This window comes from Acipenser ruthenus, chromosome 11 (genome assembly GCF_902713425.1).
Source record: "Acipenser ruthenus chromosome 11, fAciRut3.2 maternal haplotype, whole genome shotgun sequence".
Classification (NCBI taxonomy): Eukaryota; Metazoa; Chordata; class Actinopteri; order Acipenseriformes; family Acipenseridae; genus Acipenser; species Acipenser ruthenus.
In genome coordinates, this window is record NC_081199.1 from 6,693,561 (window position 1) to 6,711,177 (window position 17,617).

At 38.0% G+C, this 17,617-nt stretch overlaps 1 protein-coding gene across 1 annotated transcript in view; it reads right to left on the minus strand.

Moving 5' to 3' along the window:
- Positions 1 to 13,357: 13,357 nt before the first annotated feature.
- The window catches only part of LOC117426130 (transmembrane protein 132C-like), a 120,867-nt gene continuing 116,607 nt past the window's right edge, over positions 13,358 to 17,617 (minus strand). The window contains exon 9 of the mRNA XM_059033143.1: positions 13,358 to 15,389. Within this exon, the coding sequence (XP_058889126.1) occupies positions 14,190 to 15,389 (1,200 nt within the window). The 3' untranslated portion in view covers positions 13,358 to 14,189. The remainder of the gene's footprint in view (positions 15,390 to 17,617) is intronic.

Consider the following 17,617-nt stretch of genomic DNA (forward strand, 5'->3'; position numbering starts at 1 on the left):
TTTGAACATTTCTAATCTGCTGCTTTATGCCTGGAACCACCCTGTTTTTTGGCACTGTCCAGCACATTCAAATTACTGTATTTCGGAAGGAAGTAGGTATGAAGTACATGAAATAGGAGACATGGCTCAATTGATTTTCATACATGCTGCTGCATTCTACACCATACTACTGTAATTTGCTTCTATAACAATTATTTAAGATGATTGATGGTTTGGTTCTTTTTTTCCCTTGTAGCTACTGTCTGTATTAAGACGTGTAACCGGTATTATTTGGCTTAGTCTTTGCAATAAGGGATGCTACTTCAGGTTTGTTTAAACATTTTTGACACGTATGGAATTGAATTACAAAAGACAGGTCTGTCTTCACAAACGTGCTGCAGCATAAAAAGTGTGTACGTGCTTAATGCTAGCATTTTGCATATTGCATTGTAAATTCCTTTTTACTCCCTAACATTAAAATGTACTTGTCTTTAAAAAAAAAAAAAATGACAGTTAAATGCCATGTTTGCACTAAACTGCTTTCATTGATTCCAACACCCCCCACCCCCTTAAGTGTTGTGTGGAAAAAGCTGTATTAACTATGATATTTTAACAAGCACAAACTAGGAATATTTTATATGAAGCTGCTGAATTAGGTTTTCACTCTGAAATTGCTGTTTTGTTTAACTCTCTGCAATGGGAAATCTCATGTATCATTTATATTTTGTTTGCTCAGTCATTTAAATGCAAACCCATGTGTGTACCTAGTTGTCTAAGCACCCTCTGGCAGCCACTATTGGAATATGCTGTATAGTACCCGTGTACTGCATGCGATACATTATTGTGTTGCCCTTGAAGATTTTCTGACGGTACTGATAAATTAACTGTATCATCTTTATTTTTAAAGAAACAATTTAAGAGTACAGCTAGTTAATCAATATTTTCTTAATTCATTACATTTTATCAATATTTAATTCTTCGTTCTACCCAGTTTGAAATGCCCAAAGTCACCTCCCTACAAACTAACCCCACCTGATGCGACCGCAAAGCGGTGGGAAGCCTGCTGACATGGCACCACCCTGCACTCTAAATGGCACTCCTTTTAATTGGACAATGTGGGCTAGTTCTTCGGGGAACCCTCATATCAATATCACAGTTGTAGAAATCCAATACATCTAATCCACTTTCAGTATATTCAAGCTGAAGCCACTCCAGAGCAGCACTCTTGTGTGTGGTACTACAGTATATGCGGTGAATCCCCACCTAACTGGGAGAATCTGAGAGCGGAAAGAACAATGTGAACAAATTGGCACTGAACGGCATGGATGTCGCATGTGGCGCGACCGCCAGACTCCAGAGTTGAAAGCTAACCGGAAACACAACGTGGCCATATGCCACTCACCTAGACCCTGCCAGCATGTCAGCCTGTTCTTCCAGCTGCTCGTATGTAAGCAGTAACATTGATCAACATTGCCACTAATCAGTGACTCTTTATCCAAATCTAGGAACAGTGCCTAAACAAATAGATAATGTTGTTTTAAATACTGTATGACCTCTGTGTTTATGTTTTTTTTTAAGTTGTTCCTTTTGTAGTGTTAAAAGCTAATCATTTATGATCTCCATGTAACAATGTGTTGATTGCTCTTCTGTTGTTTGGCAAAAAAATTGGAATTTGCAGTATTACTCTATGAAGATGCAACACAATGCATGGTAACATTTCTGGATTATTCTGGTATCGGGGAAACAGGACAACCCTAAACAACAAGACCATGTTATTTTCTTTACATACCTGTACAATAACAACCGTAAGTTTTATCTAATGATTATTTCTGTAACATCTTTTATTTTCCCGCATCATGTATTTAATGATAGTGCTGTATTTAAATTATGACATCTTATCCTAATTATAATTTCAGGGCATTTCTATGTGTAACGCAGGCTGCACACGTTACTGGTAAGTAGTATTTACAACCGACTCAACAGCCGTGAACAGAACAGATGGAAAGTAGTTATGGGCCTGTGACCACAATCCATCTTCATAACAAAGCCATGACTAACCAGACTTTAACACCCAGTCCCGTTCAGATTTTCTTTTTCATACTTTGTACAAAACAATTGGGGGCAAAAAAAACCCCCAGAATATATTATTTATACAGATCATTTCACATTTCACTGCATTCTGACACACAGCACCACGAATTACCAAGCCATATGGATAGTCAAAAATCTGATTTTGTATAGCAAGCCGAGCAAAAATCAAAACCCTTTCCTTTAATAAATGCCCCACATAAATGCAGTAGAGGTTAGTGAATGTGTATATGGTCTAAGTAGCTAAAGCTCTTCCTGTCCCACAGGTACAGTAGATGGAACATGCTCTTGGGATAATACATACCATCTGTATAGAAGTGGAAGTCAAGAACATAGGAGAGCATTTACTTTGTAATGATGTCTCCTCATAGAGCAGTGTGGCTTGATTGACCTGTTGTCATGGGAACAGACAGTGGTGACACTCAATAGCCAAAGGTTCATTTGAATGTGTTTTGTTTGTTTGTTTAACACAATATTTATCTGGTGACACAGTTGTCATTTATTTTTTCTTAAAAGGATGATAACCGAGCATTTAAAATGTATTTTCTTAATTCATAAACTATATTACTGCTGCCCTTATCTTTGTGCTTACAAACTGTAGCTACAGAATGCTAATAGTGAAGTAGGCATTCACTTTGATTTTAAGGCCATGGTTTTCATCTCTTCAAGACAAAAAGACAAATCACAATTTAAGTTTCTGCAAACCCCTAAAGAAAAACGGAGGAATCCTTTTTTTTCCCCACAGATTAATAACTATTTAATGAAATAGAAACGATTTAAGAGACTTGCCTGGTTGACTGCCTTTTTTATTTTTAAGAAATCCAACCCCCCTGTGATAATATTGAATAAAATGAGCTGACAGTGAAGCCGAGCTAGAGGGATACATAACAAACAGTATACAATTAACCCAGTTCTAGCAGTCAAGTAAGTAATTCAATACCACAGAAGGCTGTTTGCTTTGATAATCAAGCTGCCTTTTTAGCGGACTCTAAAATAATAGCGTCTCGTGCATTTAGTCTACCAACTAACAACATGCTAAAAGCATTTGCTATGTAAAGTGTACTTTTGAAATAAGAATAAAACCTGATTTCTAATGAGTACAGCGGACCCTGTCTTTTTAAGCTGTCTTCACAGTCACCCACCCAGAGTTCTCGCAAGGGACACGGTTTAATGTACATATTAACTTATATTATGAATGGTTATATAGAGTATACATTGATGGGTCCTAGTTTTATCTAATGATGTTTTTATAAATATTTAGTAGTACTAAAAATAAATGTATTTGTTATGTTAAACAAACATTTCAATCAATCTCCCCAGCCCCAAATAGAAATGTGACAAACTGAAAGCATAATCGCACATTTCAGAGGATGTATTTTAAGGTACTGGGGCAAACGTATAGCTTCCTTAAAGAATGGAAGCCACGCTGTCATTGTAAAAACACGACTCAGTTAAGATCAGATAAGATTCTGAAAGTTTTTTTTTTTGTTTGTTTTTTGTGTCGGCTCGCATTAGGATGCTAGAGGTTTTTTTTTTTTTTTTTTAATTTGTTTTTAAAATGTGTAGCAAATGCTTACTTAATGTTGTAAACGCATTTACTGTCTCATAACCTGGGAGGTTTCCAGTGCAATGAATGAATGTGCCTGGACCCATTTCACTTGTACTCTCTCCTGCTGACATTCACACAGCATAGCTGGCAGGATTAGTCTCATCACCAGTGCATTTTAAAATCCCTCTCCCGGGCTACACAGGCAAGCAGACTGGTATTGGCATGTTGAATAAGATAACATGGATTAAGTACTTTACAGCCTATAATTCTGAGGCTATTGTTATTTTATCACCAGCATGCTCTTTAACTAGCAGCTTTCTTACTTACATAAATCTGGGTCTTATGCTTTTGTAAAATACCACTGATATTTATTTTTTTGAAAGACAGACACTCTTATTACAGGATGTTTTTTTTTCATCATTCAATTGTCTCTGTTTAGGACTGTTGTAAGGAATGTTTCTATAAATAATCATTTTAAAGACTTTTTTTGAGTGTTTTTATACTGTAAACATTCTCTTAGGTCAATCTTCTGATCCTCTCAAAGACAGTTGCGTTTTATGAACTGCAAAAGTTTAAGAATTACCTTATAACTTCAGTAATTGATTTTAGGGTTCTAACCTGATTTCTACCCTAAAAGGCTGTTGATGAATTGATTTATTAACCTCTCCATAATTGTAATTATATGGATGTACAGTATTTTAATTTGTCAAGGGCATATTGAAATATAACCTATTTTCATCCTAGTCTGTGTGTGTGTACAGGTAGAAATATTAAACATGTTTTTTATTTTTTTAAATTCCAGATTTAACCAGAACCCTAACTTAATTTACAATAGTTTCTTTCTGTGTTACTATATAATAAAGGAACGTAGGAGTCAAAAGGATTGTTTAAACTGGGAAGCCAGCCAGGATGGGACAGTGACTGTACCATCCCCAGTAATTACATTTTAATCCCCAGGTTTGAATTTTACTTTCAGCACTTCTCTCAAGTGATCTGAAACTGCTAGAAAAAAAAGAACTGCAACTGAAAAGCAGAGAGTTATATTCAAACATTACTAATCTGTTTCCTGTCTTGCTAAATTCAAAGAGTTGTGGAAATGACACGTTCCTGTATAGCACTTGGAAGAGGACAGGTGCAAACTGAAAACGCATTAGGGATTAATGTGCTAGCCTGGCCACTTTATTAGGACAGGTGTATTGGACTGGACTGCTCATTTGATCCCTGCAGCACTACAAAGCTGCTGTAGTTTACTTCAGCATTTTTGAAGATCAAGCCCACCCAACATCGCTGCACTTGTTTGATAGCGATGGCAACTTTAAGTGAGGTTAAGTGACTTGCTCAGGGTCACACAGTGAGTTAGTCAGTGGCAGAGGTGGGATTTGAACCGGTCACCTTTTGGTTACAAACCCTGGACTTTAACCACTGGACCACACTGCCTCCTTGTAAACAGGTAGAAAACAGAAAGTATCGATTAGAGGAGAAACCTCAAAATGGAGTGAGGTAACCAGTGGTGTACCATCAGTATTAGGTCCTCTGCTATTCCTAATCTACATTAATGATTTAGATTCTGGTATAGTAAGCAAACTCGTTAAATTTGCAGACGACACAAAAATAGGAGGAGTGGCAAACACTGTTGAAGCAGCAAAGGTCATTCAAAATGATCTAGACAGCATTCAGAATTGGGCAGGCACATGGCAAATTAAATTTAATAGAGAAAAGTATAAAGTATTGCATGCGGGCAATAAAAATGTGCATTATAAATATCATATGGGAGATAGTGAAATTGAAGAAGGGAACTATGAAAAAGACCTAGGAGTTTATGTTGACTCAGAAATGTCTTCATCTAGACAATGTGGGGAAACTATAAAAAAGGCTAACAAGATGCTCGGATATATTGTGAGAAGTGTTGAATTTAAATCAAGGGAAGTAATGTTAAAACTCTACAATGCATTAGTAAGACCTCACCTAGAATATTGTGTTCAGTTCTGGTCACCTCGTTACAAAATGGATATTGCTGCTCTAGAAAGAGTGCAAAGAAGAGCAACCAGAATTATCCCGGGTTTAAAAGGCATGTCGTATGCAGACAGGCTAAAAGAATTGAATCTATTCAGTCTTGAACAAAGAAGACTACGCGGCGATCTGATTCAAGCATTCAAAATCCTAAAAGGTATAGACAATGTCAACCCAGGGGACTTCTTTGACTTGAAAAAAGAAACAAGGACCAGGGGACATAAATGGAGATTAGATAAAGGGGCATTCAGAACAGAAAATAGGAGGCACTTTTTTACACAGAGAATTGTGAGGGTCTGGAACCAACGCCCCAGTAATGTTGTTGAAGCTGACACCCTGGGATCCTTCAAGAAGCTGCTTGATGAGGTTCTGGGATCAATAAGCTACTAACAACCAAACGAGCAAGATGGGCTGAATGGCCTCCTCTCGTTTGTAAACTTTCTTATGTTCTTCTTATGTTCTTATGTATTATGAAGACAGCCCTCCCGCCATATTTTACAAAACGGCTAATTAACTCTTTTTTTTGTTTTCTTTTCTTTTACTCGACTAGATCCATAAGCGCTCAGCCCTTAACAGCGTTGCCTCTCCCCACCCACCACGCACTACAAGTATGAGTGACAGGTTTCGAAACGAATGTGTTTGGTGGGAAGGTGAGAGGAAGCGAACTGTCTGTACAAATCATATTTGTTAAGTAACTTGTTTACTACAAACCGTGTCAGGAACTTAATACCTTATACTGTTTAATCAGAAAAGCTTTAAAAATAATAATGATAAATAGAAAACGTATTGGTCTGTAGGTTTTTTTTTTGCAAGTTTTCTTACTCGGCTGCACGCATTATTTGTATTTTTTTACACTGAGTAAACGGGTAAGAGATGAGTCCGTAACTCAAAACACTGTCTTCTGAAATTAATGTTACTTTAGGTAAGGGATTTGGAGAATATAATTGGTAATCGGGTTTGTGTAAAATATATAAATACATGTATGAAATATTATTTTTTTTAATTCAGTTTAATTCAAGTAGCATATGATATGATGCCTATAGAAATGAATTTGAGGTCAGTTATGTTCTTGCCCACGATATGTTACATTTGTGGTTTATTGGTTGACGATCATTTTAAATCATTTTTGTTGACAGCGTGCTTATTTCTTGTACTGTCAGTCAGTTTCTTAAATCAGATCCAATCTCATTCAACTTTTAATGTTATTAATGTTTATATATTTCCTTTATTCTATACTTTGTCACTCTTTTTTTTTTATGTGTCCAGGTAAGTTAGAAGGGTTCAAGGCACTTCAGAATTCGCTAAATTGCAGGAAGGTACACAATCGTGTGTGTGTGTGTGTGTGTGTCCCTTTCATTTAATGCAATTTTGCTTCAGATTATGCCATTGTAGATTTCTTATTTTTAATTAACACAGTTGTTTTTGTGGGCCATTTTATTATATGTGAAAACACTGTAGCGCCCCTGAAGTGCCCCTTGTTCAGTGTTGTTGCCCATGTGCCAGCAAAGGTTGGGGACCAGTGATGTACAGTAATTTCATATGATATCGCACCTCGGGGTGGGGTGGGGTCGTCACAGCCTGAAACATTTGCAAAGGGGGTCCCAGCAAAAACGTTTGAGAACCCCTGGTGTAGTGAAATAAACCTGGCCTAAACAACATGTCCATGGACATCATTGTCTTGAATGGGAAAACTGGTGCAGTCGACAGCAGACAGAGATTTAGTGTTTCAAAGCAGGTCGACGGCTGCCACATAGAGACAAATCACAGTACTGTGTTAATTACAAGTGGGTCTCTATCAATCATCCTCTGCTCCTGACAGTTAAATTCCTTCTTGGCCGAGCTGTAGCTTCCTTTGCCCTTCACGGTTCAGAGCACGTATTAGGCTTTCGCGGTCCCAGCGCTTAGCCCTGACATCAATCCCCAATGCTGATAGATACAATCGGAATACAAAAAAAAAAAAAAAAGAAATCAATCTCTTTGAGAGAGAGAGAAGGAAGGAAGGAAGGAAGAAGAGGGATTTTTTTTTTAATCTGGTGTTTTCATTAAATATAAAGCGGGAGATCAATAGCAAAACAACAGGAGCCACAGGTCCATGTTGCTTAAAAAATAAATAAATAAACTACCGGGGCAAAAACAGGAGATTAAACAAAGCATGTTGATAAACGCTTGACATGACCGCATCAGTCCTGTTTACCCAGTGTTCAGAATGAAGTAGTCAGGGCAAATTGACTGCGAACGGCAGCTGAAATAACTACCTCTGCTTGGGGGAATTAGCGTTGCTCTGTGGACAGCAAGCTCCGGGTTAAGAAAGGAAAGGTTTCGTTCAGGTTGCATTAACACCTTGATTCACTGCAAACTGGAATTTATTGCTATTGTCCAGTAAAACCCTGCAGAAACAAAATCTAAAGAAATAAACAAATAACATTAGAAGTTGTTTTTTGAAGGTTATTTTGGCTTTGTCTCGAATTAAAAAATGTTCAATAAAAAACTAAAATAAAAATTAAAAAAACATTACCTAGTGCCGGGGTTCTCAAAGTGCAGTATTGACACAGTATTGCATTCTGAATTCTGAGCTTCAGTTGTTCAGAGTGCCAGTCAAAGGAGAAAGAGGAGGGCTTTCACCAAAAGTTGTGTTATTTTTTCCTGTCTGCTTTGGAGGCAACACTGCCTGGAAGGTGTACTTGGTTGTAAATATCTGCCTGTTGCACCGCCCAACACTAAACAAAAGCACTTCAGTTGTATTGATGAGATATTGCATTGACATGACAGTTCCACTACTCATCAGAAGGCAGCAGCAACGGTGGAAAACTACAGTTTAAACAACAGCCCTTCTTTCAGACAGGTTTCGTTTGAATTTGTTGTTCTGTTTTCTTTGGTTTTTTCGAAACTGCCTGCTTTAAAATATTATCAAAACTGAAAATGGAATACTTTTAAAATACAGATGTGGACACCTGTACAACAGCATTTTTTTAAAATCATAAAGTATGTTTTTAAACAGGTGCGTATGCTGCACAGTCATAGGGTCTATGCAAATGAGATATTGTGTTTCTCAGTTTGATTCGCTAGTCAGGTACTTTCTGTAGCTGGTTTTATGCAAACAGATCGTTGAAGACGTAACAGTTCCACTTCCTCGACACAAGGTTAAGGTTTTTAAGAATATATCAGAAATGTCTTTATTTTTGCACCAGGGGTTAAGGTTAATCCGAATAATTACAAAGGGATACTGAGCTGTCTTTAGATTTAAAAAAATTATAATTATTATATTTGAACCAGCAGTTCTACTAAATAGTTATACGATGGCAGCATTGAATAAGAAAGCTGAAGCCTTGCCTGTCTCGCTGAAGTTCACTATTTGCACTACCCATTGTAAGCAGTAGAGGGCTCCACAACCATTTGCCAGAGCCTCACCGAATTAATGAGTCGCCAGGGCCGTGTCTCTGTGTGAAACAGGTATCTTTCATTTAATGTGTTATTTTGTGGAAGATGGAAGCCAAGCGAGGAGGCGTTTGGTATTGTTTTGCAAGATTACGACGGACAGAGCTTGTTAAACCAGATGAATGTGCCCAGTTTACTTGTTTATTATAGCATGCAGCGGTTTATTTTTGAATTCTGCATTGTTCATGACCAGTTACCAGCCGTACCCGCTTGTGGTATCATGGGTCATTTTGTTACTGTTTGCTTTATGAACTATAATCAGTAACTGTTAATCGCAGATGTCAGTTTTCTTTTTTAGTCAGTTTTTTTTTTTGTCAGTATATGGAAAACTGCAAAGCGGTATGTAATTTAATATGTTAACGTAACATTATTCAGCAGGTTTCATTCAACTTTATGGAGCAAAATTATTTAATTCTATAGGGTAATGCAAAACTATAAGTGAGGACAACTACTGCAGTAAGGCTTTTCTGGTCCAGATTTTCAAAACAGTACATCAAGGTCACACCACCACTGCATGCCTGATTCTACCAAGAATCGCTGCAGGTTAACATATGGCATCTCACATGCAGCTGGGCTTAACATTTTGACCTTCAGTCTACAGTGGAGATTGACTGGGTCCTTGTCTGTAGCCGTAAAGCTATAAAGTGTTGTTAGTTTTCAAAAGCTAAGCCGGGTTGGTCAGTGCTTGGTCAGTCTTTGGATGGATGACTGACTGCCTGGTGCTGCAGTCAGCATACCGTATACAGCATACAGTATGATGGATAAATCAATCAAGATGATGCTAAAGGACTTATATATAGATGGTTACTCAAACAATCAAGACTCCCTATAAAAAAACACAAAAGCCCTACAAGCAATTTGGATTTCAAAATAAAATCTATGAATAGAGATTGCTCTTTACAAAAGAGCATCTTAACATCTCACTATTCCCATCCTCAGATAATGTTTCCTGTGAATGCAATCCAGAGGTTAATTAGAAAATAATTGCAATTTGGAGTTGTAAATGGTTACAGTAATTTTGTTTGAAGGACTGATAGGGAAATGTCGCATTAACATCTAGTAAAATCATTATTTAATGAATCTGCCATTTTACTGTGGGAATTTACATTGCTATCCTGAAAAGCACAATCGATTGTCTCTACAGTAGCAGAAAATGTGCCCGGGTGTAAGCCTCGGAACACATTTTTTGTGAATTCAACCACAGTGTCAGCATGTCACATTTACACCATGTAGTTCTCAACTCTTGATATAAAAGCACAGCATAGTTGCTGGCCAGGGGCACCCTGTCATGTCTCAGTGGTGATGGCTCTGATTTTCTGCTGATGTAAACACCACTGCCTAGCTATTAGTGTCTGTTTAATCTCAGACTTCTTTTTAATGACTGCTTGATTGATTGCATAGAAAACTGCATTTCGTTAGACTCTGCCAAAAAAAATCAATGCAACATTAGATCATTTTATAAAGGGTACATCATCAGTTCTGTCTGTTTTCCTCCCTACCAATTGATGAATTGCTAAATTGGTATACACTTAATAAAAAATGCAAGACTGATATCTGAAGCGCTGTGGCAATGTGCCCCGCCCCTGTGTGCATTTGTGTGTTATATGTTGTATGTTGCGTGTGTTAAATGTTGGGGTATAGTCGTTGGTACACGGGATATAAATGGGTCTGTGTAACACGAGTATTTAAAATGTATAATTGTATTTAGGCACGGTATTGCACATCACTGCACGTGCATTTAAAGTAATTAATATGTGAGCACGGGGTTGCACGTAATTAATTCACGTGCTGGGATTCAAGTGAATAATTAATTAGTAATTGAATCCCAGCACAACAGTATATATAGACACATTTTCATTCACTCGGGGTTGGGTGTTCGAGAGTGGAGAACGGGTGAGAGAGAAGGAGAACGTAAAATTAAAGAAAATAATAATAATAATAAGTGTTTTGTACTCACCGTGTTTGTTTGTCTCCGTGCAGCGTTTGTTAAGTGTTAGTTCGTTTTGTTTGTCTGTTTATTTTGGCTACAAGTGCCGTGTCCTGTTTTGTGTTCTGTTTAAACCTTTTACTTTGTTAATAAACGCTGAGTGCTACCATTTGCACTCAGCTTCTCATCACCACCGTCTGTCTGTGCATTCCTTTCTGGTCTGACGCCACCCACTCCGGCCGTCTTTGTGACAAGCGCTTTTAAAAAAACCTTTATATTGGGTACTGCCAACAGGCTTTAGTCATTAATTATATTCCCAGATTATGTACACTAGTGACTGCTCTGCATAATGGTACCGTGTGGATTGTTGAGCAGCGACATTCTGAAAGGCTAGTTCTCTGTGGGACTACTGTAGATTCAAGACATGGCTCATATATGCTACAATCATGCACTGTAATTGTACAGTACAAAGTGGCTGCATTACCTGTGTGGAAAGGTAGTTACTGCTTCCTAGTAGTTACTGAGCTACAGGGGGTTATTCCATTACACATCTGCAGCGCATTCAGACTGCCTGCAGTTTCAGAATTCATTTCAGAAACATATCTACAGTTTGAAATAAACCTGACCCTTTTAAAGCTTTGATACAGAAAAGTGGAATGAACCCATAGTAGAGCACAGATAAGTATGTTGAAGCGGAACAGAAAAGCATGGGTAAATGCACTTTTTAGTTTCTGCATGTGCTACAATTAAATTCAACTGCATGTGTCCATTTGGCTGTTTATTCCATTCTATTGGAACATATTGACTGTCTCTGGTGTTGCAAGGCTGGGAAAGACAGCTCACGGAACGAGTGTTAAATTGGTAGCTCAGGTCAGCATTTCTATGGCAGAGATGACAAGAAAGATCTTCCTGATTTATATTTTTCAAAACTGAAATTTATAAATCTTTTTTTTTTGCCTCGCTCTGGCCTCGATGTCAATTTCAGCTCGAATTCTCAACTGTTTTTAAGTTGTTTTTAAATTGTTGTAATAGGTCTCCTTCTAACAACTGATGAGTTAACAATACTGACATTAGCATAAGACACGTAATTACATCCTTGTCTTTGAACCCTGATGTTAGCAGCTTGCATCCAGAATTCTGATACAGAAAAATGAAGCCTCCATTCAAGTCTTAATTCAATTCAATGGATGGAGATGCCAAGCCATTATATTGCCTAGTTCAATAGCACTGTGAGCTATTGATTACACAAAGAGGACACACTGGCCTCTTTTGGTAACAAAATCTATTTCAGGTCATTTCTCTCTCAACAATCCCATTTGTCATTGCATTTTTAATTGCCTATCAAACTTAACAAATTAAGTAAAATACATTTCAGTGCACTTGGCAACACCATCAAGGCAAATTCTAATTTAAGAGAAAAAAAATGCTGGACTACACTTGCAGTTTTTAATTAAAACTGTTGTTCCAATAGATTAATAAAACACTGTGCCCTTTTACTGAGACAAGTCATGCTGTAATTAGATCATATATTACCAATGAGTCATTTGAACTGATGGTATAACAACCACAGATGCATTATTTCTCAATGGAAAAGAATATGAACAGCTAGTAACAAAATATGTTGTCTACAAAGAATGTGAAAGACATTTTTAACCCCAAATAAATGTACTGTTCTTCAAACCTGATATGGTCCTTGGTTACATAATCTTGGCAACACCAAACTAGGGACCTAAAAGAAGGACAGCAAAAACGTGGAAGATAGATTTTTAACCAGTAACAGGGGTCAGGCATCTACAGTATAATCCTGATTATTACTAAGAGTACAGCAGCCCAAGAAGTTAAACGAAAAGCATGCACTTACTATGAGTCGTTAAATTAAATGCTGCTTTCAGTGCGGTCTGCTAAAACCGGAGGGTTTTAAATCGAGCATCATGATGTGATGACAGGGCTATCAATTTTAAATTAGATGGAACATTGGGGCTTATGTAGAAAAGAGTTTCTTTGGGACTGCATTAGCATGAGTTTAATATGTATTTTTACAAGTTCTGTCGCAGTATTAATACAACATAGTTTTGCTTGGGTATGTAAGGGCTACTGGGGTATATAATATATTGAGTATCTAACTTTAGCTGTGTGTATATGCTGAAGTCATACACCTTGAACCGTATATATTATAGTACTGTAAAGAAATCTCAAACAATGTATAGGCTGTACTTACCTTGTATTGTTAACTGAACCTGGTAAATTAGTGCACGTGTTTTTTCCTCGATTGGATACAGTATACAATATGTTCATTCAATATTTCAGGCTCTTGGAGTCGGCTGGTTGTCAGCATGGCTCTTTTGATGAAAAAGGTTTGACAGCTCTGATTTAGGGTATTAGAATATTTAGGAATGCTGTATTTAATTTCCGTTGCAGTGCAGATTACATTTGAGATCCATAAATACACAAGAACCAGGAACTGATACAATATAGGCCTGCATATTGGAGCTAAGTAATGTATACGTTCTGTCTGATAAAGTACTCTGCTATTTATTTAGATGCTTGCTTCTCCAATGCATTCCGCAGTTAACAGGATTGTAGACAGCCAGTGCCGTTTCGCTGATTTTATCGGCCTCTGTACACACACAGAAATCGTTTTAAACCTACATTTGTAAGCCAGACATTCACAAGGGTAACATTATCCTAGTATAGGAATATAATACAAATGAAAAGGTGTATTAAAAATTACTTGTCACGTCATTCTATGTGCATTTTGTATTTACAATGTATGTTATATTTATCAATATTACATTCTTAGAATCTACAATTCATTATCTGCATATATTTTTTTGTTTGTTTTTGTTAACATACTGTATCCAGGTAATTTGTAATATTTGAAGTTTTGTTTTGAAACTACAGCATGAAAAGTGATACAATAAAAAATACTGTATTAAGCTCAAGTCCACCGTCTCACTCCACAAACTGAGAAAATAATCCAAATAATCCACTTGAAAATGTTTCTCAGATTCCTAGTTGTATTTCTTGTTGTATTGTTATCTACAGCATTTCCTTATTTCCATTATGACAAAATGCTCCTTTGGCAGTTTCCATGACAACAGTTTGGAACTCTGAGCCACCATATTATTATTTGAATCCCAGGCCCCTCCTCCCCATTCTGAAGGCATAAGGGTGAGTTGTTTCAAGTCTGTTATAAAAGAACTATGCAGTGTCATGCAGCCTTTCCATGTAGTTTCTAAGCTCTTTGGAATCCCCAAGCTCCATGTCCTGGCAAACCCATTTAATGTCATCCTCACCGCCCAAGATAATCGGGTTAATGGAAGGGCAGCTGTCATCTGGGGGGATAGTGGTGAATGTCGTAAATTTCACGCGCTTCCTTTTTGTTGTGGGAGAGTTAAGCGACTCGTTTTTGTGTTCCTTCCCGTTCCTGCCGCACCCAGAATCGGCGGACCTGTGGATCTGCCCCTGAACATTTTTCTGGGAGGAGCCACCGTTCAGGAGGTGGCTGCCCTCCTCAAACCCCATCCCCGTGTCAATCATGGTAGTGTGCTCGCCCTGCTGAGGGGAAAGGCCTGTGTGGTTCTCCAATAGCTCAGCCTCGTTCCCAAGCCACACCCAGTCGTGGGAGTGGTTCATGGTCTCCTGTCCTTCCATGGGGAGCTGCTTGTGCCTGTACTTCAAAGCATATGAGATGCAGTTGATGAGGAACACCAAAATAGCAAGGCAGAACACTCCCAACAAGGCATACATCCCTATCTCCAGATCGGTCAGGCCTCGTGGGGTTTGCACCAGATCATTATCCTCCATGCCTCTGTTGTTCCGAGGCAGGTCCACCTGCGCAGGGAAATTTGAGAAGTCAATGGGAATATTTTGGAGCTGACTACCATCATCCGAAAGCTTGTCACCCTCTGATTTCCTTATTATTGCAGACTTGACAGTCGTGGGTATCTTTTTCATGATGCTATCATCCAAGTCTGAGATTGAACTTCCATAATAATGCACGTCTATTCCAGCGCGGTCCTGCTCTGCCGGTTTCTGTCTCCGGTCGCTAGCGCGGTTCTCTAGCTCATCATTGTCCACCCCGTAATCGCTGCCACTCACTTTGGGGCTTGCGTCGTTCTGGCCGAACTTTACCTTGACGTTTCCAGTCCCGGAGCCGAGAGCACTTCTCCGTTTGGACTTCTGGCAGGTCTCGCAGATCACCATCTCCACCTTCACCAAAACACCCTGTCCCTCCCCTTCTGTCACAATCACTGGCCACTTCATTGCTGGGTCCTGCCGGACTGAGACCACCTCTTCATCCAGGGAGGTTGCAGTGAGGGAGTAGTAGTCGGGATTGAAGATATCCAGAGGAGTCACGGAGCCGTCGCTGAATTGGATCCATGCGCTGATCGCTGCCTCCTGTAGAAAAACATCAAGCATGGAAGAGAATGGTTACTGGATGGAAGAAAAATTGTACAACAAGTACGGAGACCCTATATTCACATAGGAATTACGTATTTAATTCATATGCCTGATATTTTTTCGTCATGGAGATTCCAGGCAACTAAATCATTTTATATCACTGAAGTAATACCCTTTTGTGTTCTAAGTTTATAAAAACTGACATCTGTAATAGTGAACTTGAGATGTTGTTCCTGTGTAAAATGACAGGTAGGGCAGCAGTATTATATCCACTGTTGAAGTGATCAACTGAATGGACCCTTCAAACTACTGGTGTGAATGACATCATCTGAAACCCTTCGATTCTCAGACTATTTAAAATAAATGATCCTGTGTAATGTGAGCTGCAATGTTTTGAGCAGCACATCTGGCCGTTTCCATTTAAATCATGCAGGAGCTTAGCTCTCTGTGCAAATAGCAATTTATATAATTGAATCAATGTATGCATCGTGGTCCTGGCAAACACCCCAAATAAAATTAAGGTTTTTATCCTGATTACATGAATTTGATTGGGAAAAAAAAAAAAAAAAAAAAAACTCTAAAGCTGCAGAAATCATGCAACGAAGGTATACAATAGCCAATTCCAATACGCAAAGAATTGATTCTGTTTAGTAAGGTTTAAGCACTAAAAACAGCTTTATGAGGCTGATTAGTCATTACCGTAATGTTATAATCAGTCTGCTGCTGTTTGAAAGCATCTCCACCTTCCTACCAGTGCTTCTGTTATTATTATTATTTATTTCTTAGCAGACGCCCTTATCCAGGGCGACTTACAATCGTAAGCAAATTTATTCCAAGTGTTACAGTACAAGTAATACAATAAGAGCAAGATAAATACAATGACTTTGGTTCAAGTAAGTACAAGTGTGACAAAATACAATTCAATAATACAGCAGATAACAGTGATAGTTACATCAAGATATGATTAAATACAAAATACTATAGATTAAACACTTGGCAGATTACAGTACTATGAAGTACAGGATTAAATGCAGTAAAATAGGGGTTAGATAAGAGCAGATAATCACTGTCTCTGTTCACCACCGTGCAGTTCTCTATCCCCTCTGTTGCTTTCCATCTTCTTTCATTTATTTGTATTTTATTTATTTAACTACATGAGGCATATTGTTCACATGGAATTGGCCCCTTTCTGTCTTGTGCTAAAATCCTGTTCGAATTAGAGATATATACAGTACGAACAATTTAAAAGGGGAAGATAATTAAGCCATAAAGTAGCTAGTTGCAAACCAGGAGCTGGCTCAGAATGGCTTTGGGGTGCAACACATCCACAGTCATGTTAATTTCACTATTGCTGTATCCTATTGCTTTGAGTGGTAGCAGGGAGTTTGATCACCATCACATCTGTTGTTTCATTAACGATTTCAGTTCTTAGTTTCATTGACATGTTAAACTCTACATATTTATGTGGCATTTTATATCAACATATTTTAATAAATTAGCATTAAAAAGATCTAAGTAAACACAATGCCCGGGGATTTAGATTTTCAAAAGAATGCAAAATACTTGAAATTGATTCCCTGTACAATCATATTAGAACTCATTGTTGTTAAGTGATTGAATATATTATGTCTGTTTCACCATGGGTGTCATGATGTCACATGCACCCCAATGAAATATATATCTGAATTTATTCATATCAACCTTCTTGGGGGGGGGGGGGCACAGTTCACTGCAGTTACCCTCCCTCTCCCACCCCCCACTGAGTTTGCTGCCAGTGTACCCTTTCCTGCACATGAAATATTTATACATCAATTTATGTATCTCATTATTTTATGCAGCATGCCAATGAAGATCCTAAATTTTACAAAATCAATTTTCCATCAGAACACTACTTGACCTTTTTAGTCTCCTGAATGCACATTCTCTATCATTAAATGGCTTCTTGGATTTGATGGCCTGCTGGAGGACTGCCGGTCCTATTAAATTGTTGCGGATGTCTTCCCCACACCAGCTTCATATCTTTAGTAAAGAACTTTTGGTCAGTTTTTAGAAACTCAAGAACATGTGATGGAACAAGATGTGTGGGGCCCTGAAGCCTGTGATCTTCAGCATTGGAGATAAGGAAGATTATCGTTTTCAATTCTATCTCAAAGACTGGAGATACAGTCAAATCTGACCCGTTGATTAGCTGAATTTTAATGCAAAAACAAGGATTGAAAAATGAG